The following is a 25,977-nucleotide window of genomic DNA, read 5'->3' on the forward strand; positions in this document are numbered from 1 at the left end:
TCTGACAAACAGTCAAAATAATTAGCTGAGGTGGAGCTTCCAGCTGAGAAATGCAGTTTTGTCTCGGGTAAAGGATCTGGTTTGGGTAAAGAATAGTGACTCCATGTCTGTGTGAGAGAGGCTTTTACAAAGAGCATTCACGGATACTTTTTATCTTTATTCTAGAGCTCTAATGGAGCCACTCTCTGATGTCACTTTCAAGACATCTCATCTCTTTGATATGTTACCATTACAGCTAAATGGCTGTTTATATCTCAAGAAGGTGTGTTATACCTGGAGAAAGATGTCCATTAGCATTCCCATTTCTGGAGAAAAAATAAAAAATTAAACAATTCTAGTGGTGCATTTTTTATGTTTTTGAAAGATCTGTCCATCCATCATTTGGTCCTTTTATCTATGTCAGTTGTTCTATCTGTTCTAATTTCTTGATGCTTTAAGCTAAGAATAAAATTGTAGTTATCGCAGCTCTGTTTACTATATTTAAATAAATTCTGCATATTTCCCCCAAAAATCAACATTGGAAAAGGTGAAAAACTTGCAAGATATAACTGTAAACTAAAGCATATTTTAAAAACTAATGTTCTTCTTTTGCCTTTTTGTAAGGAAATGCTTAAATAAAAAAGGTTCTGCTTCTCATGCTGATGTTGTTTTCTTTTTAAGTTTGATCTGCTAATGAGATGCACAGGCAGAGAGACAAAGGCTTTGGTGCTGAGCAATGCCATAATTTGTTTCCTTGCATCCTTTGCAGTAAATGAATTTCCCCAGACTAGCAGCTTCCTGCTGAGATGAGACATAAATGCACCACTGAGGCAACTGCTAACTGTGTGTTTATGGGATTTGTGTGTTTGCGGATCTGAGGTGAATGTGAAAATGCATTAGTTTAACATTTACAAAAAAAAAAAAGCATTCCAGATTGTTTTTAAAATTTTTTAGAAATCTAAATCTATGACAGTGTATAGTCATGGAAGATCCTGTTTCATTGTTATTTGACAGGATATGTGATTGTTTGGCACATTTTATTGCTTGAGGTCAATTTAACAAAACCTCCATCTCTCTGTTTTTTACGTTTGTTTCCTTTGAGCTGTCAGAGTTAATTGGAAAAGAGGTCAGAGGCACATAGAGAGAGTGAAGGATGGATATTAATCAGCTCTTACGGGCATAAACATGCATGACAACATTATGTTCCTGTCCAGCAGCCAATGGAACTTAAACTAATCAATGAAATATGAAAAACTGGGTTAAATATATGATGTAAAATCAGTGTCATTTATCTGTTAATCATCGCTTAATAACCCTCAATGGGTTAACATTTCCAGGGAAGTAGATGAGAAATAAAACCTCATGTTTCAGGGTGCATTTCATCTAGCATAACTCAACCTTAAGCATGCATGGAGAACGCCAGCCCATTTTCCTTATGATCTATAAATGTGTCTCATGGGATCATTATGAAGATGACTGTGCCAAACCGTCTGTCCTCTGCAGTGAGACTGAAGTATCTACATTCCTCAAAATAGAGTTCTTTAATGGTGCTTTCCTCTCATTTTTGGCTGCTAAATCAGTTCTGTTGGTTTTTGACCCTGTTGGTGTTTGTTTGTGGCACTGAGAAACTGCCCTAAGAGTTTACTCATGCTTCTGTAAGTTTTTCTTTTATTCTTCTGATCCGGGAAGTTCTGCTGCTTATCTAAAAATGATGACTGCTTTGATTTGGAGGTCACTGTTGGGCTTTGGTCAGTCGTAAATACCGGCTCCAGCCCGAAGCTGATATCACAGGCAAGTTGACCTTTGAGTCGCACTGCTATTATTTATGCCATAACTTAAGAGAATGCGAGAGAAGCAGAAAAAGAGGGTAATTTACAACACACGGTGAAAGAATGAAAATGCATGAGGATCACTGACTGTCAAGTTCAGATGTGATGTTGATTCATTTATTTCTGAAAATGTTTTGAAGCCTAGTCTTCTTGCATGCTAATAAAAAGCTTAACACATCTTACCCTTAACTATTAAAAAGCGGTTGTTCTTTTTTCCTGTTTTATTGTTTCATCTTGCCAGTGGTGCAAAGTTGAGCCTGGACTGGCACTGAAGCCCCATTATAAAAAAATAGCAGCGTGACACCCCGATAGATGTCACATATAAACAGTCCTGAGGCCAAACAAAGGTCATTCCATAACAAATTCTCACTCAGTCGCAAGGCAGCAGCAGAACAAAACAGCCAGTTATAAATTTTTTAAGCAGATGTGTTAGTAAAAATAGAAGCTTGCAGAGAAATGCATCTTGATGCTGTTCCTACCGTATATACCAGCACACATGAGAATATACAACATAAAGGAATATTGTGCAGTAAATAGCCTTTGTAACTGTGTTTATATACAGTTTTAAGGGCAAAACCTTTCATCGCTTGATGACACAAATCTGGGCAGTCAGTCTGAAAGCCAAGGTTACTCAAAGTGCATTGAGTTTGCCCTCAACTTCTTGACCTGCTTCAGATTGACACTATTCTGACTGCCAGTTTAGTGTGTTGCATATTGGGGCAGCTTCTTCTAAAGCCTTTCAGAACCAGGAAACCTGTTGTAAAATGCTGAAATGTTGGAATGTAGCTTTTCAAAGCGGCAGCCCGATCCAAATGTTTCTCTTGAGGCACTGGTGACATTTTCAACAGTATAAAACACACAAAGAAAGCCTGTTAGGCACCGTGTTTATTATCATTTTAAGTACCAAACCATTTTTCATGGCTTCTCACCCTGATACCAAAATTCTAACGGATATGAATCAAACAAAAGAATGATGATGATGGGAAAACAGCACATTTTCACTGTCAAAGAGGTGGTTGTTGAAAGGATAGTTTACCCAAAAAAGACAGTTCATAAAGTTTAATGGAACATTAAAAAATAAAAGATTACCAAAAAGGGTAGCAAAACAGTTCAGTTGCAAGATTCTTCAAAATATCTTCTTTTGTGCTCCACAGAAGGTAGAAAATTATATAGATAGATAATATAGATAATACATAGTAATACATATAGCTAATCATGAGAGTGAGTAAATGATCAGATTTTTTTTTTTTTTTTTTTTATGAGTGAACTGTCCCTTTATGTTAATTAAACGGCATATAATCTAATTAATTTTACTATATTTTTAATAAGTACACTTCCTGTGTGTATATCATATGAGTTCGGAATATGAAATGTGCATTACTTGAAGATGCAACCGCTTCACACAGTTGGTGAGCCATTTAAAGATAAACATAATGTGCTCTGATGGGACCGCACACTGAGAAAACTCAACAGCACAATGGATCTACCAATAAAACAACATGAAGTCATGCTGTGAATGCATTCACACCCTGTGAAAAAGACAACAAAAAGCCTTGATGGGAAGAGTGTTTTTCATCTAACATCTTAACTCTTTCTTTCCTTCCATCTTTCGCCTCCTCCATCTTTCCTTCCCCTCCATTCTCAGGAGTATCCGGTGTCTGAGAAATATCATCCACTGGAACCTGATTACAGCATTTATCCTGCGAAATGCCACCTGGTTCGTGGTGCAGCTCACCATGAACCCAGAGGTGCATGAGAGCAATGTGGTGAGTAAACACATATGTAGACAAATAATCTCTCCTTCTCCTATTACTTTTCTTTTCAAAATACACAAGCAGTGCACACACAATCCATTGTTATTTCTCACAACACGTGCACACCCACCTTTTTGTTCCATCCATTGTTCGTTCTCACTATTTCTCTCTCTTCACCCATGTTATTCTCTCATTCTGTTGCTACACATGCAGACAAACACAAGTTTATTAAAGGCATAGTTCACTTGAAATGAAAATTTGCTGAAAGTTTACTCTCCCTCAGGCCTTCCCAGATGTAAATGAATTTGTTTCTTCATCTGAACAGATTTTGAGAAATTTAGCATAGCATCACTTGTTCATTAATGGATCCTCTGCAGTGAATGGGTGCCATCAGAATGACAGCTGATAAAAACTTCACAATAATCCACAAGTAAACCACGCAACTCCAGTCCATCAATTAACGTCTTGTCAAGTGAAAAGCGGCATGTTTGCAAGAAACTAAACCATTATTAAGACTTTTTCATTTCAATCCATTGTTTACAGCAAAAATATGAGTCATTAATCCATAATAATGCTTTCTCCAGAGAAAAAAAAAGTAATCTAGTCGGAAACAGGAGAAAAATATGCACAGATCTGAAAAACAGATTCACTAAAACAGGGCATACAGTTGGATTTTGATGTGGGAGGACAACAGGGGATGGACTTTTTCTCTGAGGAAGTGATATCGATTATGAACAGGTTTTTTGGCCAGAAGCAACAGAATTAAAGTTAAAATCCTTAATGATTTGTATCTTACAATCATGGAGCTTTTTGCTTCACAATATGTTGATTGATGGACTGGAGTCATTTCTGTTACTTGTGGGTTATAGTTATTTTTTTTATTAGCTGTTTGAACTTTCCGATGGCACCCATTCACTGCTGAGGATTCATTGGTGAGCAAGTGATCCAATGCAAAATTTCTCAAAATCCTGTTATGAAAAAACAAACCCATCTACATCTTGGAGAGTCTGAGGGTGAATCAATTTTCAGCAAATTTTCATTTTTGGGTGAACTATTCATTTAACTGCATTCAAAAACTGTCCCTGACACCTGGGTCTCCATTTCTGCACTCTAATAGACATGGAAATCTAACTAGTCTCAGAGTGTATGGCATTGTTGGCACTAGATGTGTGTCGGTGGGTGTTTTGGGTGGGAATGTAAACAGCTCGGCCCCTGAGTCACCATTCGCTATGCTTCCCCAAGAATTAATTACCCTCCACATTTCCGTGCTTCCTTAATCAACTGAGCCAAGCAATTAATTCATCTACGGACACGTCAGTATCAGTCCCAAGGGGCTTTTCCATCTACATCCAAATTCAGCCTCGTGCTTTATGATGCACATGGCTTTTCAGAAAGTATCAGAGTTTGATTGTGCCATGTTTGTCCTTGATGCTTATCTTTCATATTTGCCAAAGCATAATTTGTATCTGTTTATCTGTATTTTATGCAAGGGCCGACTTAATTGGCTCTTCATGCTAAGATTTTGCACGGCAGCACATCAGTTCTACCTCTGAACTCCCCTAGAGAGAAACTTAAAAAAGAAAGCAAAAAGTTGCAAGGGGTTTTAAGGCGGAAGTGGTTATTAAGCATTCCTCCAGGTCTTTGTGGCCTAATTTTCCTAGTTTCCATTCAAAGAAAGCTCCTTTGAGATGTTTAAAAGTGATAAGAAAAGATTTGTGGACAAATGCCTTCTGTCGACCTGTCTAGATGAAATAAAATGAGCGTTCTTGGACATAATGGAGAGCCGAAGGCTGTTTAAATGTGAAGGAAACTGTGTAAATACACGGTGTCATTGATGCACTTGTTTTGAATCGTTTCAATTACAGTTCAAGCAAGTGAACCCAGTTGCATCTTGGTTTATACAAAGACCATCTTGCCTCAATCCTCTTTGCTTAACGAGGTTGCGCTTTGCATTATGTCTTTTTTTCTATATGTACAAGCTGCATCTGTTTAGAAACGGCTCACAAGTCAGAGCAAACAGCTTTTCGCTGAGCTTTATAGCACAAAATGACACATTTATTATGAAAAGTGTCACTTTGTGGAGAATTTGTGCAATGCCTGTTAATGAAAGACATTGTTCAGTAAGTAACTGTAAAATTAGCAATAAAGATCCCAAAGAAGCTTATAATCTCTACATGGTCCTAAATTCCTGTTACACCAGGGGGCCTATTATGGAAGACGGTTGTAAAATTCTGCTGAAGTACTTCTGAGAGCCAGAGGACTTTATGACTGAAGAAGCTTTTCATTTTCCTCCGCTATTTCACATGTTGAAACAAAATCGTTACCACAGAACACATGTAATGGTCTATGGATAATTAGCTCACTGATTAATGCTGGGAAGCAATAAACCTTCAATGGTTTCCCTTTTTTGAGTTTTTGCTTTCTCTTACAGATTTAAAGAAAACTCAGATGTCTGTAAATTTATAATCTTTCTGTGACACTTGAATTCCCACTTCAGTCATAACTCACAGCTGTAATCTTCAATCTTTAGCCGAGAGTGACAGATTTTTTTATCTTCTCATGAGACAACAACTTGACAGGGCCCAGCAATGAAATATGGCCAAAGCAAAGGAGCGGCGGGTGGGATTAAACAGGATTAAATAGAGGGCTGACACACACACAAGCCCCTCTGATGTGGATGTCTCTTGCAAATGTCAGAAGCATCTCTGCTTTCCCATCCAGTTCTGTCATTTTAACATCTCTGTCTTTCATGTTTTTCCTTTTTTGTTGTTAAATGATTTCTTAATTTAAGCTTTTTTAAAGTATATAAGTGTGTTTATTTATTTATTTATTTTTCCTTATATAGCTTTGTGTTTTAGCACTTGTATTTGCTTAACATTTTTGTGAAAGCAAATGTGCGGGATACATTTTTTCAGGATTATTTGATTAATAGAAAGTTTAAAAATGGCATTTATTTAAAGTAGAAATTAGTATAATGTATTAGTTCTGTAAATTGATAAGCATTTTATTCATATGAACTATTTAATTATTTCAGTTGGCCTCATTCAAGAAACACAAGCAATATAAAAATATTATAAGTAATATTTAATATTATAACTAATAGAAATTCCTAATTCCAATAATTCCAAGTTGCAAGACGGTTGCCAGATTGCATAAATTAAGTAAAACACCGGGCCAATAATATATCCTTTCAACAGAGAAGCTCTGGTTTGGGGATTTGAACTCTTGACATCTTGATATTACCACTAGTGTTTACATTGTTTTCTTAACTTAAAAATAAATCCCAATTTATAAAATTCCCTTTGAAATTGTCCAAATCTAGTCAAACTACTTTTGATCTGCCAAAACCTAAAGATTTCGTATTCAGAAGTAAGACTTTCATTTTGACACTGACCGTTTGTATTACATCCTAAGAGGTATTGTGCTTCTGATAGTCCTGTCATGAGAAGCCATAACCCACTGGCTTTCATCATACTTTAATCTAAATCTGTTCCATCCCAAGGCCTCGTTTCAGACCCCCGTCCCAATCTACCCATCTGTAATGCCCCTTCCCTTGGAGTAAAAAGGTTTTATCCCCTGCTTGGTGTTTGAACTCGGCTTCAGTCATAAAGACTAACCCTTCCAAACACACATACACACAAGCTTTCATTTCCTTAAGCTATTAAAATAAAAGCATTTTAAAACAGAGAATGCTAACAAGACGTGGCATGGTGATCTCCTCAGGCACAATTTAGGACAGTTTCTAAACATCTAACTGGATTTTTCTTTCTCTCATCGCTCTTAGATCTGGTGCAGGCTGGTTACAGCAGCATATAATTATTTCCATGTGACCAACTTCTTCTGGATGTTTGGAGAGGGCTGCTATCTGCACACAGCCATAGTACTGACATACTCCACTGACAAACTGAGGAAATGGATGTTCATCTGTATAGGCTGGTGTAAGTATCCCATGATGCACTATGATGGAAATTATACAGATTTTGCATCATGCATATTGAAACTTATGACTTGTTTAAAAAGAAAAGAAAATATGAAATTACCTGGGAAAGGCACCTGTTTCATAGAATGACATAATGTTTTATGTACTTAAAAGTCAGTCTGACACACATTACACAATCCATTTTACTTCAATATCATATAGGATATGTAGGGTTGGATTTATGACATAAGCCAAAGAGGTTTAATTATTTAATTGAAGAAGTGAATTATGATTAAAAATTAAGCAGACAAACAATTTTTGGACACAGTGCAAGAACTGAGAAAGCAAATAAGGTCATTTCTGATTTCATGTTGCCTTTAAAGTGCATCAGAGATTAAATTACTGTCAATTAATAACTTGAAAAGGAGACACAGTTACAGTAGTTGATAATTACACTAATGAGAACTGCAATTTGATCAGGTTCTCTTCTGAACGATGGGCGAATTATTATTATGCGAATAAACAAGCCTTGGATTTTCCTCATTAAGAATGCATTGCAAATGAGTCATTGCCGAGGATTTATCACACAGTTCCTTAATAGTATCAATTATACTGTTTGTACAATGTCTTTGATTTTTCAAACTAATCAGAGTGGGTGGAAATTTGCTCTGCTTTTTTCCACAGGTATTCCATTCCCCATTATCGTCGCTTGGGCCATTGGCAAGCTGTACTATGACAATGAAAAGTGAGTTTCTCCCATGCTGAGGCTTTCTTCCATTTTCTTCCTTATTTATCTCTGTATAATTCCTGCATGTTACTCTAAACACACAAACTGCCTCACCTCATTTACAATAAAAGCAATTAAAGGTTAGATTAACTCCAATTATCTCTGTCATCTACCCTCACTCTGGTCATTAAACAATCGATTCACAATAAAGCCAGAGAAGCACTCTGCGCTCTGAGTGAGGCTAATTAACGCCTGCTACTCACGAAATTGATGTAAACATTCTAGAGTTCAATAGTCAAGACATGATATATACAGTACAAGATCTCCTGTATAAAAAGACCCCCTGTAATAAAAACAAATAAACAAACACACGCTTTTATTAGACAATTTAAAAGGACTGATTAGGGCAGATATTCTACTAAAGCCCTCATTAGCTGCTTCAGTCTCAAGATGGGAAACTTAACAAACAAACAATGAATGAGAAATGTTAATTTTTTCATAATAAACAGGGGTAGAGGGTATATAGTATTCATTTTTCATGTATGACATTTATGACATTAAGCACATGAAATATGATATTATTGTAATATAAGAAAGTATTTCCACCAGTGTTGGAGATAAAACAAAGCAAGAATGGCACCTTTTTTTTTTTTTTTTTGTGAACAATTATTTTATTGGCAGTCAGTTCAGGATAGCACAAAACATAACACACCAATTCCAATCTAGACTGCAGTCATACCCCCCACCCACCGACCCACTAGGCAGACCCACACTGTGCTGAGGAAAATACAAAACATTGCAGTGGAGAAAAGTACAAAGTGTAATACTTAAATCACAAGAGAAAAAAATTAAATAAATACATCGTACATCAAAAAGAAGAAACAAAAGATTTAACAATGTCAAAAGTGGCACTCCAGGTCTTCAAATTTTTTGTCTTTGCTCCATCAATACGAGCTGTAGATAGTTCCATACACGTCTGGTCATTGAATGGGGAGGAACTCAGCGACTAACTAACATTTTCTTTGCAGCAGTAAGAGCAGCTAAAAGTAAGTTTCTCTGTTGCGGAGACAGAGCTAATTCAGAAAAATAATTTAAGAAGACAAGATCTGGAGTCAAAACCACATCCTTTTCTAATAGGAATGATATGTCATGAGCAAGCTGAGAGCAGAAAGGAGAAAGTGCAGAGCATTCCCAAAAAAAATATAAATATGTACCGAGTGCCCCCTGCGGACAAAAATTGCAGTTTGGGGAAGGTGACACATGCATATAAGAAGCGTTTTAAAGGGAACAGATAGAGTCTATGTAGTAATTTCCAATGGATTATCTGATGATTTGGGTTTTTTGAGGATGATGTGATTGTCTCCCAAATTTGATCAGAAAATAAAGTTTGTAAGTCACCACTGATATCCTTAGACCAGATAGTTGTTATGGATGTTATGTTTATATGATTGTTTGAGGAGAAAAGATTAAATAATTGAAGCAGAAATAACAGAATTATCACTGGGAAGGATTACTTTTCGTAAGGGATGTACAGGCAATTGTGCATCCCAGGGAACTCCATATGTGCGAAGCGCAGACCTAATGCGAAGATACATGAAAAAGAAGGTTCCTGGTAGATTAAAAAGAGCTTTAATATCTTCAAATGATTTTAGGCCTTTGTCATCATAAATGTCACCAAAGAAATTTACTTTACATTTAATCCATTTTGGGCAGTAAAATGGGTTTTTACCCGATAAAAAATTATTATTATGGAACAAAGGTGAATGATGATGCCATTTCAAGTTTGGCTCTATCTTCCTGGTCACCGTTCTCCAAGTAGAAATAAAATGTGTTATGATAGGGCCAAAACGAAGTTTACATTGTCTAAGTGAGACACCAGCAAAAACCAAATGCTCTATAGTGTGGAGAAGCAAGATATTCTTCAATGTCCCACCATGAGGTTGACACATTTGGTTTAAACCAGGCTGACAGTGCACGAAGAGTAAAGGAGTCAGCGTATAATTTAAAATTTGGAAAGAACCAGCCACCATCTGATCTGTTACGCTGTAAAGTAGATAATTTAATTCGGGGGCATTTACCATTCCAAATATATTGAGAGATTACTGAATCAAGTTTTTTCCAATAGCCAACAGGTGGGGATAGATGAATCATACAGTAGATGAATAGAAATTAACGCGAGGAAGGATGTTAATTTTAACAACAGATATACTTGCATGGAAAGAAGTAGGAAGATGCGTCCAATTTGCCAGATCTGAGGTGACTTTAGCAAAGTTTTTATTCCAATTTTTTTTAAACAATATCCTGCAAGGAAGGATAGATATCTAGACCTAAGTATGTAAAAGAATGCACCACTGGAATAAAACCAGAAAATGTTGCAGACCCAACACAAAAATTGAGAGGGAGCAGATATGACTTTGTCCAATTAATTTTGTACCCTGATAGATTACTAAACCGATTAAATAAATTTAAAACGTGTTGGACTGATAGAACTGGATTGTCTAAAAATAGCAATATATCATCTGCAAATAAAGATATGTGATGTGAAGTGTTCTTAACAGATATAGGAAGTAAAAGTTCTGACTGACGTACAGCTTGAGCTGAGAAGTTCTAGAGATAAAAGCAAACAGTAAAGGTGAAAGAGGGCAACCCTGGCGGGTGCCTCTTCCAATTGGAAATGATTGTGAACTTATCTGGCCAGTAAGAATGGTGGCTGAGGGATTAGCATAGAGGATTTTAATCATAATTATAAAATTAGAGCTAAAACCAAGGTGATCTAGCACTGCCCACAAGTAGTTCCACTCCAAATGGTCGAATGCTTTCATTGCATCTAAAGAGAGTATAGCAGCGGGAGAAATCAATTGTTCAGATGAGGAGATTATGTGAAGTAGTCTTCGCAGATTATCTGAAGCAGAACGAGATTTAATAAACCCTGTTTGATCATGATTAGCAAGTTTAGTCCTAAAGCCTTATAGGCGGCAGGCTAAAACGTTTGCATAAATTTTAACATCTGTACCAATTAGAGAAAGTGGGTAGTAACTAGAACATAAAGTAGAGTCTTTATCTTTTTTTAGTAGGAGAGATATAATGGCCATGTTCATATTTTGTGGAAAGGATCCTTGATCAATTGAATATTGCATCATATCTAACATAAATGTCCCCAAATCGGACCAGAAGGTCAAATAGAACTCAACTGGTAAGCCATCTAAGCCTGGGGATTTCCCCTTGCTCATAACTTTAATCGATGATTCTAATTCAATAAGTGATAAAGGCCTAGCTAAAAACTCAGAGTCTGATTCTGACAGATGTGGAAGATTAAGAATAGATAAAAAAGAAGTGTAAGATGTGGGTGCACATTTAGAGTTGGAACTATATAGATCACAATATAAGGAACGAAAAGTGTCATTTATGTTATTCTGGTCAGTCAGAACCTCGCCATTTTGAGATTTCACCACTGTAATATTAGCAAATTTTTCACTATTATGTCTTAGAGTCAGTAAATGGCTAGGTCTGCTACCTTGAAAATAATAGTTTTGTCTGGATCTTTGAATAAGAAATTCGTCTCTCTCTCTATATAACAAATTAAGTTCTTTCCTAACAGTTTCAATTTTACGATCAGAAAAAGTGTGTTGGTTTGCCTGTTCTAATGATCGGAGATTGGATTCCAGGTCAGAGATTTTCTTACGGTGAATTTTCTGGCGAAAGGAAGCAAATGATATTGAGAAATTCCTTATGAAGCCCTTTGTCGCCACCCACAATATCTGTGGGTCATCTACCAAGCCTTTATTGATGTCAATAAATTCACGTAGTTTACTTCTGAATTGATCACAAAAAGACTCATCTTTTAATGAATTAGAATTAAAGTGCCATTTGGGGGCTCGCGAAGGTCACTGGGTAATTGAAAGCTTCAAAAAATTACTGCTATGGTCTGAAAGAGAAAGGGGAAAGATGTCGACTTCAAGTAGCATTGAGGTCAAGGAAGAGGAAGCAAAAATGAAGTCAATCCGTGAATATGATTTGTGTCTAGCTAAGAAAAATGTGTATGATTTTTGAGAGGAGTTGAATAATTGCCATGCATCTACTAATGAAAAAGAGGCTATGCATTGATTAAGTTGCTCAGTAGAAACAGTCTGGGAGTTAGAAAAATTGTCACCAGATCTGTCAAGTTCATTGGACATTACAGCGTTCATATATGTTCCCATAACAATCTCAAAGTCTGTGAGATCAGTGAGATAGGTAGATAGTTCAGAAAAAAAAAAAGTTGGATCTGGACTACATGGTGCGTAAACTGAGAGAAATGCTATCTTCCTATTCCCAACCATAGTCTTCATACAAGCTATTCTGCCAGCATTATCACTATTTCTGTCTAAAATGGAAATATAGTTTAGTTTTATTGTCAGTCGCAGCAAAACAGACCACCTCATAATATTAATAATTGCATCTATGAACATCATCCTTCCGCAAATGAGCTTCATGGATTAAAGCAATGTCAACCTTTTTTCATCGCAATAGTTCTAAAAAACTTGTACATTTATAGGAGCAATTTAAACCATTGACATTACAACTTAGTATATTAATTTCAGTCATTACTATCAAACAAATACTGTAAGTCAGGGGTCACCAAACTTGTTCCTGGAGGGCCGGTGTCCTGCAGAGTTTAGCTTCAACCCTAATCAAACACACCTGAACCAGCTAATCAAGGTCTTGCTTGGTATACTTGAAACTTCAAGGCAGGTGTGTTGGAGCTAACCTCTGCAGGACACAGGCCCTCCAGGACCGAGTGTGGTGACCCCTGAAATAAGTGAACTGAACAAATGAGAAAAAGTAATACCACTGCAAATGAATTATCTCAAGTTTGCCTTTAACCCATCCCTTCCTCCCCGAAAAAACGTCTGGTTATGTATGGTAACCCTCATTCCCTGATGGAGGGAACAGAGACATTGTGTAGAGTGTACGACACTTCGCTTTTGGGAGCCTACACACCTCTGACATATTTGAGAAAAGGCCAATGAAATGGGGTGTGCAGAATTTGCATAGCTGGCCACACCCGGATATCCGGGTATAAATAGGCTAGCGTAGCATCTGCTCACTCGTTCTGTTCTGTTCTGAGGAGTTGAGAAGTGTCTCAACCCACTCAGAGGCAGTTTAGGGTTGTGGCAAGAAGGACACAACGTCTCTGTTCCCTCCATCAGGGAATGAGGGTTACCATACGTAACCAGACGTTCCCCTTCTATCGTTCACTTCGACATTGTGTCGAGTGTACGACACTAGGGGTCCCTATACTAAACGCCTCAACTGCCGAACTGCGTCACAAGTCCACGGGGGTGCAGATGTTGACAAGCCAGCGTGTCACGACCAAATGCACCTCTCCTCCTCGTAACCTTCCAACGCCCAAGACTTAAGACCTCACTCTCCGACATCCGGGAGAGTCGCCATAAAGGCAAAGGTCCCCTCAGCTGGAGCCTTTTCCCTACGGTAATACTTACCATTATATATTCAGCTGAAAAGTCTTGGTGGTGAACGTTGGGACAGTGACTATTCCCCCATGGGGGAAAGGCACTACGGAGATCACATCCTACCTGATGGGTAGGTAACATGTGAAGATCCAGCTATGGACTTACAGAGGAAGTACCACATAGGGAGGATTCTGAGGTGGGCTCCGCGTAAGGGTAGAACTACCAAAACTCAGAACCTGTTGACAGATTGAATGTCTGTCTAGGGGAACACTGAACCTCAGGGGTTACTCAGTGGAGAATACACACAAGGGGCCACATGAGGAGCCGCTATCTGTGGAGCACTAACCCAATACGAGAGTTCACTCAAGGGGATTTACCTCGAAATGGGTTCTAATAGCGAGTTCCTCCGCCGAACTCCGCTTAGTGGAGTGCTATATGATGGAAAGGTAGTCCAGAGTTCATAAAAGGAACTTGAGCTGGACTGAATAAGCGCATAACCACCCTGTGGGGAGTAGCGCTGGCAGCAAGCTCTACACCCTACCAATCTCTTGAGTCAAAGAACTGACGTTCAGGACTCTGAAAGAAACTGGTTCCATTCGTAGATTATAATATCTAGCAAATGTATTAGGTGTAGCCCAACCTGCAGCTCTACAGATATCTGCTAGAGAGGCCCCGTTCGCCAAGGCTGCTGATGCAGCCATGCCCCTGGTAGAGTGAGCCCTCACTCCCAGATGGCAGGGTAGTCCTTTGGCCCGATAGGCCGTTAGGATTGCATCCACAATCCAGTGGGAAATCCTTTGTCTGGAGACAGCCCTTCCCTTCTGCTGTCCGCCAAAGCAGATAAAGAGCTGTTCAGAACATCTGAAACTCTGAGTGCGATCAAAGTATGTGTGTAAGGCTCGCACTGGGCACAACAAAGACAGGTCGGGGTCCCCTTCTTGAAAGGGAATAGCTTGCAATGTTACCACCTGTTCCCTGAAAGGAGTGGTGGGAACCTTGAGCACAGTCAGTCCGTGTCGGCCACAACACCTCGAGCACTACCACACTGAGCACAGGTGCCCCACAAGGCTGTGTGCTCAACCCGCTGCTCTTCAAGCTGCTGACCCACGACTGCACTGTCAAGTCCAGCTCCAACCACATCATCAAGTTCACTGATGACACAACAGTGGTAGGTCTCATCAGCAAAAACGATGAAACACACTACAGAGAGGAAGTGGCACAGCTGGCGAAATGGTGTGGCACTAACAACCTGTCCCTCAATGTGAGTAAGACAAAGGAGGTTGTGATGGACTTCAGGAGAAACTCCGCTGACCACCCCCCACTGACCATCGACAGCTCAACTGTGGAGAGAGTCAGCAGCACTATTCCTGGGGGTGCACATCACAGAGGATCTCACCTGGACCACCAACACCATGTCACTCTCCAAGAAGGCACAACAGCGCCTACACTTCCTCCGCCGGCTGAAAAGAGCATGTCTCCCTCCACCCATCCTCACCACTTTCTACAGGGGCACCATTGAGAGTGTGCTGACCAGCTGCATCACTGTCTGGTACGGGAACTGTACCGCAGCAGACCGCAAGACCCTCCAGCGGACAGTGAACACAGCTGCAAAGATCATCGGTGCCGCTCTCCCCTCCATCCTGGACATTTTCCTTACACGATGAACTCAAATCACCCCGCCCCTCTCTGAACCCCCATACAAACCCCCTACCTCCTGAAACATGGACCATCTGAAACTTATGGAACTTTTTTTTTTTGTGCAATCAAAGTGTGCTACACACAGGTGAGTGGGCCTGTACAAACCACCTGTAGTAGCACACTCTCCTCCTCTATGTGCACTGGTCACTTTTCACACACACTGCTGTGTGTATACAAATCCCACAAAAAGACTCAGTAATATATGTATGTTTACATGCTCATGCACTACAGATCATCCTGCACTGTTTCCCAGCCAGCTGCTGACTCACAATGTTTCTCTTCGCACATGTACAGTATTTATCTGAAGCACTCGTATAGTTTGTATAGTTTGTATTTTTTTAGTTTATGTATAGGTAAAAAATGTTTTATATATAGTATATTTATAGTCAAAATCTATCAGTAGGATAGTTGTGTATAGGTTTATATTGTTTTACTTCATTGCTGTATGCCTGTATTTATGTAGCACCGTGGTCCTGTGAGGCACGACATTTCGTTCCACTGTATGCCCCCGCATGTAGTGGAATGACAAATAAAGCTCAACTTGACTTGACTTGATATCCAGGCCAAGGTCTCAGGACAACGTGAGAGTCTGCCGGCCCGAACTCCAGGCATGATTCGTTAACAGAGAGGGCTTGGAGATCCCCCACCCTCTTGACGGAAGTGAGCGCGGTCAGGAGGGCCGTCTTCATAGAGAGGGCACTGAACTCAACTGACTGAAGGGGCTCAAATGGATCTTCCTGTAAGGCCTGTAAGGCGATAATGAGATCCCAAGAGGGAATGAGGCGTAGCCTCGGAGGGTTCAACAACCATACAACCAACTCGTCGAGGGGGCTCTGGCCTGAGTAATGGTATTCACCACTGCTGGTGGAAGGTCTCTGAGGTCCTCCTGGTCGTGTCCAAGGACCAAACATGAAGGTTCCAGAGATCCGGGCACAGATGCCAAATCGTGCCCCTCCCCTGAGAAAGAAGGTCCCACCTCAGGGGGACTCGCCAGGGAGGAGCTAATGCCATGAGCACGAGTTCCGAGAACCAGGTCCGGTTGGGCCAATGAGGGGCCATAAACAGGAGCTGCTCTCCATCCTCCCTGACTTTGCACAGTGTCTGTGCAATGAGGCTCACTGGGGGAAAGGCGTACTTGAGTGGACCCCTGGGCCAGCTGTGTGCCAGTGCGTCCGTGCCGAGAGGAGCCTCGGACAGGGAGTACCACAACTGGCAATGGGTTGATTCCGACGAGGCAAACAGGTCCACCTGTGCCTGGCCAAACTGACTCCAAATCAGCTGAACCATCTGGGGGTGAAGCCTCCACTCGCCCCTGAGCGAGACCTGTCGTGAGAGGAGATCCGCTCCCCGATTGAGGTCGCCTGGGATATGAGTAGCATGCAGAGACCTTGGAGTGCTGGCTACAAAGTAAGAGATGGTGGGCGAGTTGTGACATGCGATAGGAGCGAACACCACCCTGGTGGTTGATGTACGCTACTGTCGCTGTGTTGTCCATCCGGACCAACACGTGCTTGGCCTGGATCAAGGGTCAAAACCTCCTCAGGGCTAAAAGCACCGCCAACAACTCGAGGCAACTGATATGCGAATGCAGCCGAGGTCCTGTTCAAACCCCTGAAGCTGCATGCCCGTTGCACACGGCGCCCCAGCCTGTCTTGGAAGCATCTGTTGTAACAACAATGCATCTGGACACTTGCTCTAAGGGCACTCCTGCCCGTAGAAAAGAAATGTCCTCCCAAGGGCTAAATGCACGGTGCTGTTTTCCGCTTGAGAGCCCTCAAGCATTTCTGCACTGACTGGGCACGGTCTTGAGAAAGACGTGCAGTCATCGTAACTGAGTCCAGTTCTACACAGAGAAAAGAGATATTCTGCACAGGGGAGAGTTTGCTCTTTTCCCAGTTGACCCGAAGTCCCGATCGGGCTAGGTGGTCGAAGACCATGTCCCTGTGTGTGCAAACCAATTCCCGCGAGTGAGCTAAAATTAGCCAGTCGTCAAGATAATTGAGAATGTGAATGCCCACTTCCCTGAGAGGGGCAAGGGCAGCTTCCGCGATTTCGTAAAGATGTGGGGAGACAGGGACAGCCCGAAGGGAAGGACTCTGTACTGATATGCTTGTCCCTCGAAGGCAAACTGAAGAAACGGTTTGTGCCTTGGTAGGATTGAGACATGAAAGTACGCATCCTTCAGGTCTATTGCCACGAACCAATCCTGATTTCTGGCACATGTTAATATGTGCTTGAGGGTTAACATTCTGAACGGAAGCTTGTGAAGGGCCCCATTCAGAACCCTCAAATCTAGGATTGGTCTGAGCCCTCCGCCTTTCTTGGGTACAATGAAGTACGGGCTGTAAAACCTCCTCTTCATCTCGGCTAGGGGGACAGGCTCAACTGCACCCTTCTGGAGAAGGGTTAAAACCTCCACCCGAAGGACAGAAGCACTCTCGCCTCGAACCGAGGTGAACAGAATGCCTCTGTACTTGGGCTGGCGCCTGGCGAACTGAATCGCATAGCCGAATCGAATGGTTTGAGAAGCCATCGCGAGGGATTGGAGAGGCTTAGCCAAGCATCCAGATATCCTGCCAATGGTCTCAGGGGAACCAGTTTCGACGTACCTCAGGCAGGGTTGCTGTGGCTGATCGGAGTGTAAGGCACAGTGGTAGGAGGTGAAACGTCCTGTAACACACACCGTGCCTTGTCCATGGTACCTGTCACATGCGCCACTGACGGATGAGGGAACATGAGTTCGCCAGCATGCATCAAGTGGGCTAGGTGACAGATTTCCTGCATCTGAACGTGAGGAGACAGAGTGTTTGTGTCCAAGCAGGTTCTGATGCATGGTGTCAGCGTTAGACCCTCACACATGGGAGGGTCAGTAACACTGTGTGAGTGACCCAGAGAAAAAGCAATCGACTGGCAGATGACCAGTGTAAAGCCGGATCCACCTCCCGTCCCCACAACGGATGTGGACCCGAGCTGGTCAGATAATCCCTCCTTCCTGGGCTGCCCGTCTCAGGAGCACCTTATAGCCTTACAAGGGTACTTGGTGTCCTGTTACCGAGCTGGTAGTGCCACCTTCCTGTGAGAATTAGATCATTAATTGGTCTTGACTGCAGGCCCAGGCTATTGCGGGGCCTCGGCAGTCCTCGCAAGGGGCTGTCCCTGGCGATGAGCAGACGCCGTCTGCTTCTTAATCGTGGAGAACTGCTGAGCGAATTCTTCCATGATGTCGCCAAGAGACCAACCTGTGAAATGGGGGAATCAAGAAAGCGAACTTTCTCAGCATCCCGCATCCTAGCCAGGTTGAGCCACAGATGGCGCTTCTGGACCACAAGTGTAAACATCGTCCTACCCAGAGCCTGCGCCGTGACTTTGTAGCCCAGAGGGCATAGTCAGTCATCGAGCACAGTTCCTGCAACACCTCTGGGTCGGGACTACCCTCGTGTAGACCTGCAGGATGGTCAGGGCAGACACAGCTTGTCCAGAAGCCATGTAAGCCTTCGCCACGAGTGCCGAAGAAACTTACAGGCCCTGGTCGGGAGTCCTGGGTGGCCCCACCAAGTGGTGGCGTTCGCGAGCAGAATGCACTGCAATCGCACTCTCCACCTGTGAGACCCCCATATACCCCCATCGAGGGTGGTGAGGACGGAGGAGTTGGTATATCGTTTCCTGGCTGAAAAAAAAGACGATTCCGTCAATTCCTCGTGCACGTCTGGTCCAGCCGCTAGCATTCGGAAAAGGGTGAAGAAGTCCACTCCAGCCTGATGCTTTTGGCCACCCGTGCAAACACAGCCGCCATTTTAGCGCCTGCCTCAAACTGAAACTCAGCCCGCCCGTGGAAGCTTGCTCAGTTGAGACAGCAGCTTCTGATGACACAAGCCCGCCCTCCGATGCTGCGAGAGACAGCTCATCTTCTTACCAAATGAGAGATTAAACTCATACTGAGACAAGCTGTCAAACCCATTCGGAAGCTCAACCGGAAGACACAAAGTGTGCAAGAAACGAGAGGTCCGTGGGGATCCCCCGACGGAACTACTCTCGCTTCCACCTGCTCTCCCCCGATGCACATCGCTGCGGCCTCATACCCGGAAGTAGAAGGACCGGAGCGGGAAGCAGTCAGGGTGACTCGCGTTCCTTAAAAAAAGAGAACACGAGCCACGAGCGCAATGCACTTATGGTCATGTCCTCGTAAGCGGGACATAAACCATCTACGAGCGTTGTTTCAGCGTGAGCATAACCCAACACTGAACACAGCACTCACGCCGGTCGTTTAGGAGAGATGTGAACCCGCACCAGAAGAACACGGATGGAAAGGTATGTTTGTTGACACACATAATTCCGCCCGTGAAGCTCTTTTAGAGAAATTGCTTTTAGAAGAAATTTGCTCTTAAAGATCGCCGCTGAAGCACCCAGGGGTACTCTCATGACACTTATCTGTGTATGAAAGGGAGAGACAGCTACCTGTGCCGTAGATCCAACGACGAGTGCTGCTTCTCACGAAGAGACGCTGCATCGGCTCCGAAAAACAAAACGAGTGAGCAGATGCTACGCTAGCCTATTTATACCCGGATATCCGGGTGTGGCCAGCTATGCAAATTCTGCACACCCAATTTCATTGGCCTTTTCTCAAATATGTCAGAGGTGTTTGGGCTCCCAAGAGCGACCCCTAGTGTTGTACACTAGACACAACGTCGAAGTGAACGACAGAAGGGGAACCCATTAATATAAAGAAAATTCACCCCATAGAACTTTTACTGACTGGGGTGAAAACAAACCCCAGGCTGCCGCCCTCCCTTGTCTTAGTCAGTGACATTAACATGACAGCCAGTGCAATTCTCTAGAACACCGCCATTAGCCCTATTATAAGAGAACAGAATAACTTTGAATTCACACGAGTAATAAAGTGGAGTAAAAAAATAAATAAATAAATAAAAATAAAAAAGGGGGTATGTATACTCTCTATAACGAGGAAGCAAAGATAAATAATTGCATCATGTACATTGAAAACTTTGCCATCACGGGAGAGAAGTCGGGGAAGAAGCTCAACATTGCACTGTCGTTTGCTTTTACAGGGCCGTGGCGTCTTGCTTCATTTAGAATCAAATTCCTGTCGTTGTAGCAGAACAGTATGAAGAGAAACACTCGCGGTTTGGAGTAATCCGTTGAAGCTCTGTAGTAAACTCGATGTGCGCGTTCGATCTCGATATCTCTGCCCGCAAGTGATGGGATCCAGATCGGCAGTGACCGTTTCAGAAAGCCAATCGGGTCATCTTTCTCGGCCCCTTCAGGTAGTCATAGCAGGCGGACATTACTGTGTCTGCTGCGGTCCTGTAGATCAATCACTTGTTGCTCGAGGGCATCCAGACGCCTAGTGTGTTCGTTGATCACTTTTTTCTGTTCTCTCTGTTCCCCGATTAAAAAGTCAACTTTAGAGCACATATTCTGGACCGTAGTCATGTGAGAGGCGAATTCGGTGCGCATTGCTGCTAATTCAGTTTTCAAAATGTCCTCAAATTGCTTTATAATGATCGCCATATTGTCTTCCATGCCCGCTCGGCCCGCTGAGGTTGCTGATTTAGCTTTCTTCTTAATTGGCGAGGATGATGGTGAAAGATTAGCAAGTTTACGACTGTGTGACATCTACAGGCCAATGGCAAACGAAAAAACTACCCCAAATGAAAGAAACAAAGTCAAACAACAGTAAAAAAAATGGGCTCATGAAAGTGTCACATGATTCATCAAGAAGGGTACATTTTCTGTCTTCTGCAAGATAGATAGATGGATGGATGGATTCCCCTTAAACTGTAGATGGATGGATGGATGGATGGATGGATAGATGGATTCCCCTTAAACTGTAGATGGATGGATGGATGATGGATAAAAGTGGACTTTTTTTATTCTTCCTTGACTGTGAATAGGAAATAGGTAACAATCTCCAATTTGAACTTTATTCTTGTGTATGAATAGTTGTTAATTGGAGGCTCTGAAGTGCTAAAAAACTAAACAGTGTAATTTCCTGCACAAGAGTAATTAAAGAGTCTCTGTTAACAGTCCTTAACACCTCTCTAATTCTCTTTCTCACTTACATCTGCTGTACACTGTAGAGCAGTGCTGCTCGACTGGTGCATTTGACCCAAAAGAGTTCTGCACATCAAGGAAACAATGCTAAATGCTAATAATAAAATGCAGCTAACACTGTGCAGTGCTGCTCAACTGGTGCATTTGACCCAAAAATGGGTCAGAGTTCTGCACATCAAGGAAACAATGCTAAATGCTAATAATAAAATGCAGCAATAGTACGAAGATTTGCTGTTAATGTCAAAGGCTGTCCATCAAGGTGGGTGCTAGTGGGATTTGTTTTGAAAATGTATTTCTCACTCAAAGGGACAGTTCACCCAAAAATGAAAATTCTGTTATCATTTACTCACTCACAATTTGTTCCAGACCTGTATGGGTTTCTTTCTCCTGCTGAACACAAAAGAGCTGTTAAAGAATGTGGGTAACACCACTTCCATACTGTGCAAGACGATGGGGACCTACAAGTCTTTGTTACCAACATTCTTTAAAATATCATCTTTTGTGAATGTATTAGAAACTAATACAGGTTTGGATCAACTTGTGGGTGAGAAAATGATAACAGACTTTAATTTTTGGGCGGACTGTCCCCTTAATGTCCCCAAAACTGACAGTTGACAGGTTGCATGAAACATTAAAGAAATATATTCATGAGGTCAAAGAAAACATCACCCAGACCACATTAAATATGTGATAAACTATTCAAGTACTGTTGTAGGCAGCGCCGGAAGAGCATTTTTAAAACACGAGGCATGTTTTACCTGGATGAACCTGTGCATGTCTTTGGTTGAGCTCCACAAACGACAGCATTTTGCCTTTCAGACGTATCCCCAAACACCACATGTTCCTCTCTTCCTGTAAAACTGACACACTCAGCCGAGACAGTCTTGATTATGCCGTGTACCCAACTGAAACTGTAAGATTAACAAATCTGGTGCATATCTACCCAAGGGACACACTTGCTGCCTTCGCTTCCTTGCTTTTATTTCTTTTATATATATATATATATATATATATATATATATATATAGAAAAGCTTCTTTCCAGTGGCTCTTCTTTAATCACTTTACTAGATTTGCTTGTTTAATCATTGTGCTAGAATAATAAATAATTATCTCAAAATCCCTTTATATTGTTACACGGATAAACAGTCACACTGTATCTGAAGAAATGGGGTCAAAATATTATATATACTATATAATCATTTTCTGGGCTTCGTGATGTGCATGTAAAATATTTCTGTCTGTGCAGGTGCTGGTTTGGGAAGCGGGCCGGCATTTACACTGATTATATTTATCAGGGTCCCATGATCCTGGTCCTACTGGTGAGTCAGCACAGTTTGGATTCTGTACCCAATTACACAAATGTTTCATGAGATTTGGTGTGTGCAGGTCATTTAGCATTTTTTATTTGTTTGGTGCTTCCACTTTCACAAATCTTATTACTTTTTCCATGATTTATGTTTGTAATCTCAATTGATAATTCTGGCATTCAAGTGTGCAAAATCGAGTGCTTTTCCTCTTCCTCTCTCCATCTTTAGATTAACTTCATTTTTCTCTTCAACATTGTGAGGATCCTGATGACTAAACTGAGGGCCTCCACCACCTCAGAGACCATTCAGTACAGGTGAGGCAGACTATTCAGCACTGACAGATCCCAGAATAATGTTTTTTGCTAGCCCAGGAGACTTGCCATTCATAAAACTCTAAAATCTCCCCGCCACTTGAGTTTTCATTTCAGTTTGGTTAATGTGACTATGTTAGCTACCAAATGAGTAGCTCTTAACACACAAAAACCATGCAAAGGTTTGAGGTTAGTATGACTTTAAAAATTATTTTATGCTTAACAATGCATGTATTTGATAAAAAAAAAATATTGTAAAAATGTTGTGAAATAATATTACACTATAAAATTACTGTTTCTATTTTAATTTACTTCAAAATGTAATTTATACCTGTGAAAGCAAAGCTGAATTTTCAGCATCATTACTCCAGTCTTTAGTGTTACATAAACATTTCTTAAAAAAAAAAAAAAAAAAAAAATTATACTAACCCCAAACTTTTGAACGGTACTGTATTTTACAGTTTTTAAAGCAGAATTTTTGTACATTTTGTAAGATGCAAAGAAACAGACTATCTGGGCCCAGCTGTGGTATCATTTTCCTTGCTTATCCTAAAATTCATTATGATAAATAATAACAGATATAAAAGGATAGTAGATGCAAGGCGACAGCTGAATGCGGCAAAAGTTTAGAGCTGTAAAATGAATCTGGAAAGCATAACACTATTGTGCAAGCTAATGATGCTGTGATGGGATGCTCAGACAAACCAAGCAGTTTTAATAAAAACACAGTGTTTACACTATATGGGCAAATCATCCTACTTTATGGGCTTGCTTGTAGCTGTCTCTGTATTTTAAACTGCGATAAGAGAACATCCAAAACATAACACACTTCACCTTTAAAGAGATCTCATTTGTGATTTGTCTTTCCTGTGGGGAACCATAAAGATGGAGAAGGATGAGCGGATTGAGATGCTGAATTTAGAGGTGCTTGCTGTTTGTTCTGAGTTCTGGAACTTTATAATAAGCTGTTAGTGTGCTGTGTCAAAATTGTGGTGTGAATAAGGGAGGTAGGGATTGATGGATGATTGTTTGGATGATTGATGTATACTGAGGAGAGAGGGGAGAGTATTTGTTTTTGTGTATCTCTGTGTGTGTGTGTGTGTGTGTGTGCGTGGTGCTCATATTCCCTCCAGCTATGTCTAACGTCTTTGACAGTCACAGTCATTAGCCCATAGCAAATACAATACATACTGCTTAAACCGAATTCATCTCAATGTCATCCTGTTGAACTCTATGTGTATTAGCTACTGTGACATTACTCTGTGTAACATTATTCAGGCACTACTGGGCAAAAAAATATTAAATTAATCTTTTTTTCTTTCTTTTTTTTTTTTGTATATCTCAATTTGTAAAATAAACTAAAGTTTGTTTGTTAAATGTGATTTAAATAGGATGATTATTTTGTATATTGAATATCTGATGACATGCCTCATTTCATTTATTAAATTAAATTAAATTAAATTAAATTAATTAAATTAAATTAAATTAAATTTAATTTAATTTAATTTAATTTAATTTAATTTAATTTAATTTAATTTAATTTAATTTAATTTAATTTAATTTAATTTAATTTAATTTAATTTAATTTAATTTAATAAATGAAATGAGGCATGTCATCAGATATTCAATATACAAAATAAGTATACACATTAAGTAAAAATGTGTATACTTATTTAGAAAATGATTTAAAAAATAAATAAATAAATGAAAAGACTTTCATGTAAATGCTGACCAAAAATAAAGTGTAAATGATTATTTCTTTTAAAATCTGACTTAAAATTTCTTTTAAAAATCGTAAATCTGTGTGTATTTTTGGCTCTACCAATAACATGAGTTTGGGCGGGACTGTCTGTGTGCCTGACCAATAGCAAACAGAGGGAGTGTTTTGGAAACTTGCACTGAAAAAAAAAATGAATTTACTAAATTGTTTTAAGGTAAGTGATTGCAATCAATTTATTTTAGCTACATTTAAATAAACTAATTTAGTTGACTAACTTTCAAAATTTTTTTGTTATTTAAATGTAGCTAAAATAAATTGTTTGCAACCACTTACCTTAAAAACATCTAGTATCATTTTTTTTCAGTGTGGTTGGAAAAAGTGAGTAGAAAAACTAAAATAGTATTATTTTCTTGTAATACTCCAACATGACTTTTATTTATGAGTTTGGTTCCTGTATTACAATCTCCAGGGCTTAATTTGTGCCAGAACAAGCCAGATTCGGATACGGCACCTCCGAAATCTGATCTAGAACCTCATTTGGTGGTTCCCCTCCTCCCACACCAATGAAAGTCATCCGTGGTGACCTGTAGTATGCATATATTTAATGAAAAAGCACGTATAATAATGATAATGTAAATAACTTTATTCCCTTTAAATATAAAATTATAATGAAATTAGTAAATTAGATATGCGTGTTATCCATGCCAGGTTTTGGAGGTGTTATTTCTACGGTAATAAACTACTTCTATAGTTGGTGGATATTTATTTACATTTAAAAGTAATCTTCACAAAAAAGGCTGAGGTGTCTCATTTAGGTGACTAATATTGTGTCAGTTTGCTTTGCATAAAATAAAATGATTTACAGCAAAGAAACAGTTGTACAAGGAAGCAAAGAAACGGTTATAGTTTAAAGAAAACATACACAAACCTATATTTTACCAAACAAATGCAAGTCGGCAGCACTGAAAGCACTAAAAAAAAAGTTTGGGTTGAGATAAAATGACCTATGGTTTTTTAGAGTACACGTGCACACTATAAAAGCAACTGATGCAAGCTGCATCACATAAGTTGGTCCACCAATGTGATTGCGCGAATGCTCCGTTACATCTCCCTCTAATCACTTGCCGGATTGGTCACCCCGCTTTGTTCCAGGACCTCGCAATTTATAAATTAATCACTGACCATCTCTTCTGTACATCTCTGACT

At 40.4% G+C, this 25,977-nt stretch overlaps 1 protein-coding gene across 5 annotated transcripts in view; it reads left to right on the forward strand.

Moving 5' to 3' along the window:
• Positions 1–25,977, forward strand: part of crhr1 (corticotropin releasing hormone receptor 1) — a 165,774-nt gene that overhangs the window by 116,043 nt on the left and 23,754 nt on the right. For all 5 annotated transcript variants that reach the window (XM_058769345.1, XM_058769342.1, XM_058769343.1 and 2 more), the window contains 5 exons: positions 3,454–3,574; positions 7,347–7,500; positions 8,166–8,226; positions 22,680–22,752; positions 22,969–23,054. In XM_058769345.1, coding sequence (XP_058625328.1) covers positions 3,454–3,574; positions 7,347–7,500; positions 8,166–8,226; positions 22,680–22,752; positions 22,969–23,054 — 495 coding nt within the window. The remainder of the gene's footprint in view (positions 1–3,453; positions 3,575–7,346; positions 7,501–8,165; positions 8,227–22,679; positions 22,753–22,968; positions 23,055–25,977) is intronic.

Source organism: Onychostoma macrolepis, chromosome 03 (genome assembly GCF_012432095.1).
Source record: "Onychostoma macrolepis isolate SWU-2019 chromosome 03, ASM1243209v1, whole genome shotgun sequence".
NCBI classification, from domain to species: domain Eukaryota; kingdom Metazoa; phylum Chordata; class Actinopteri; order Cypriniformes; family Cyprinidae; genus Onychostoma; species Onychostoma macrolepis.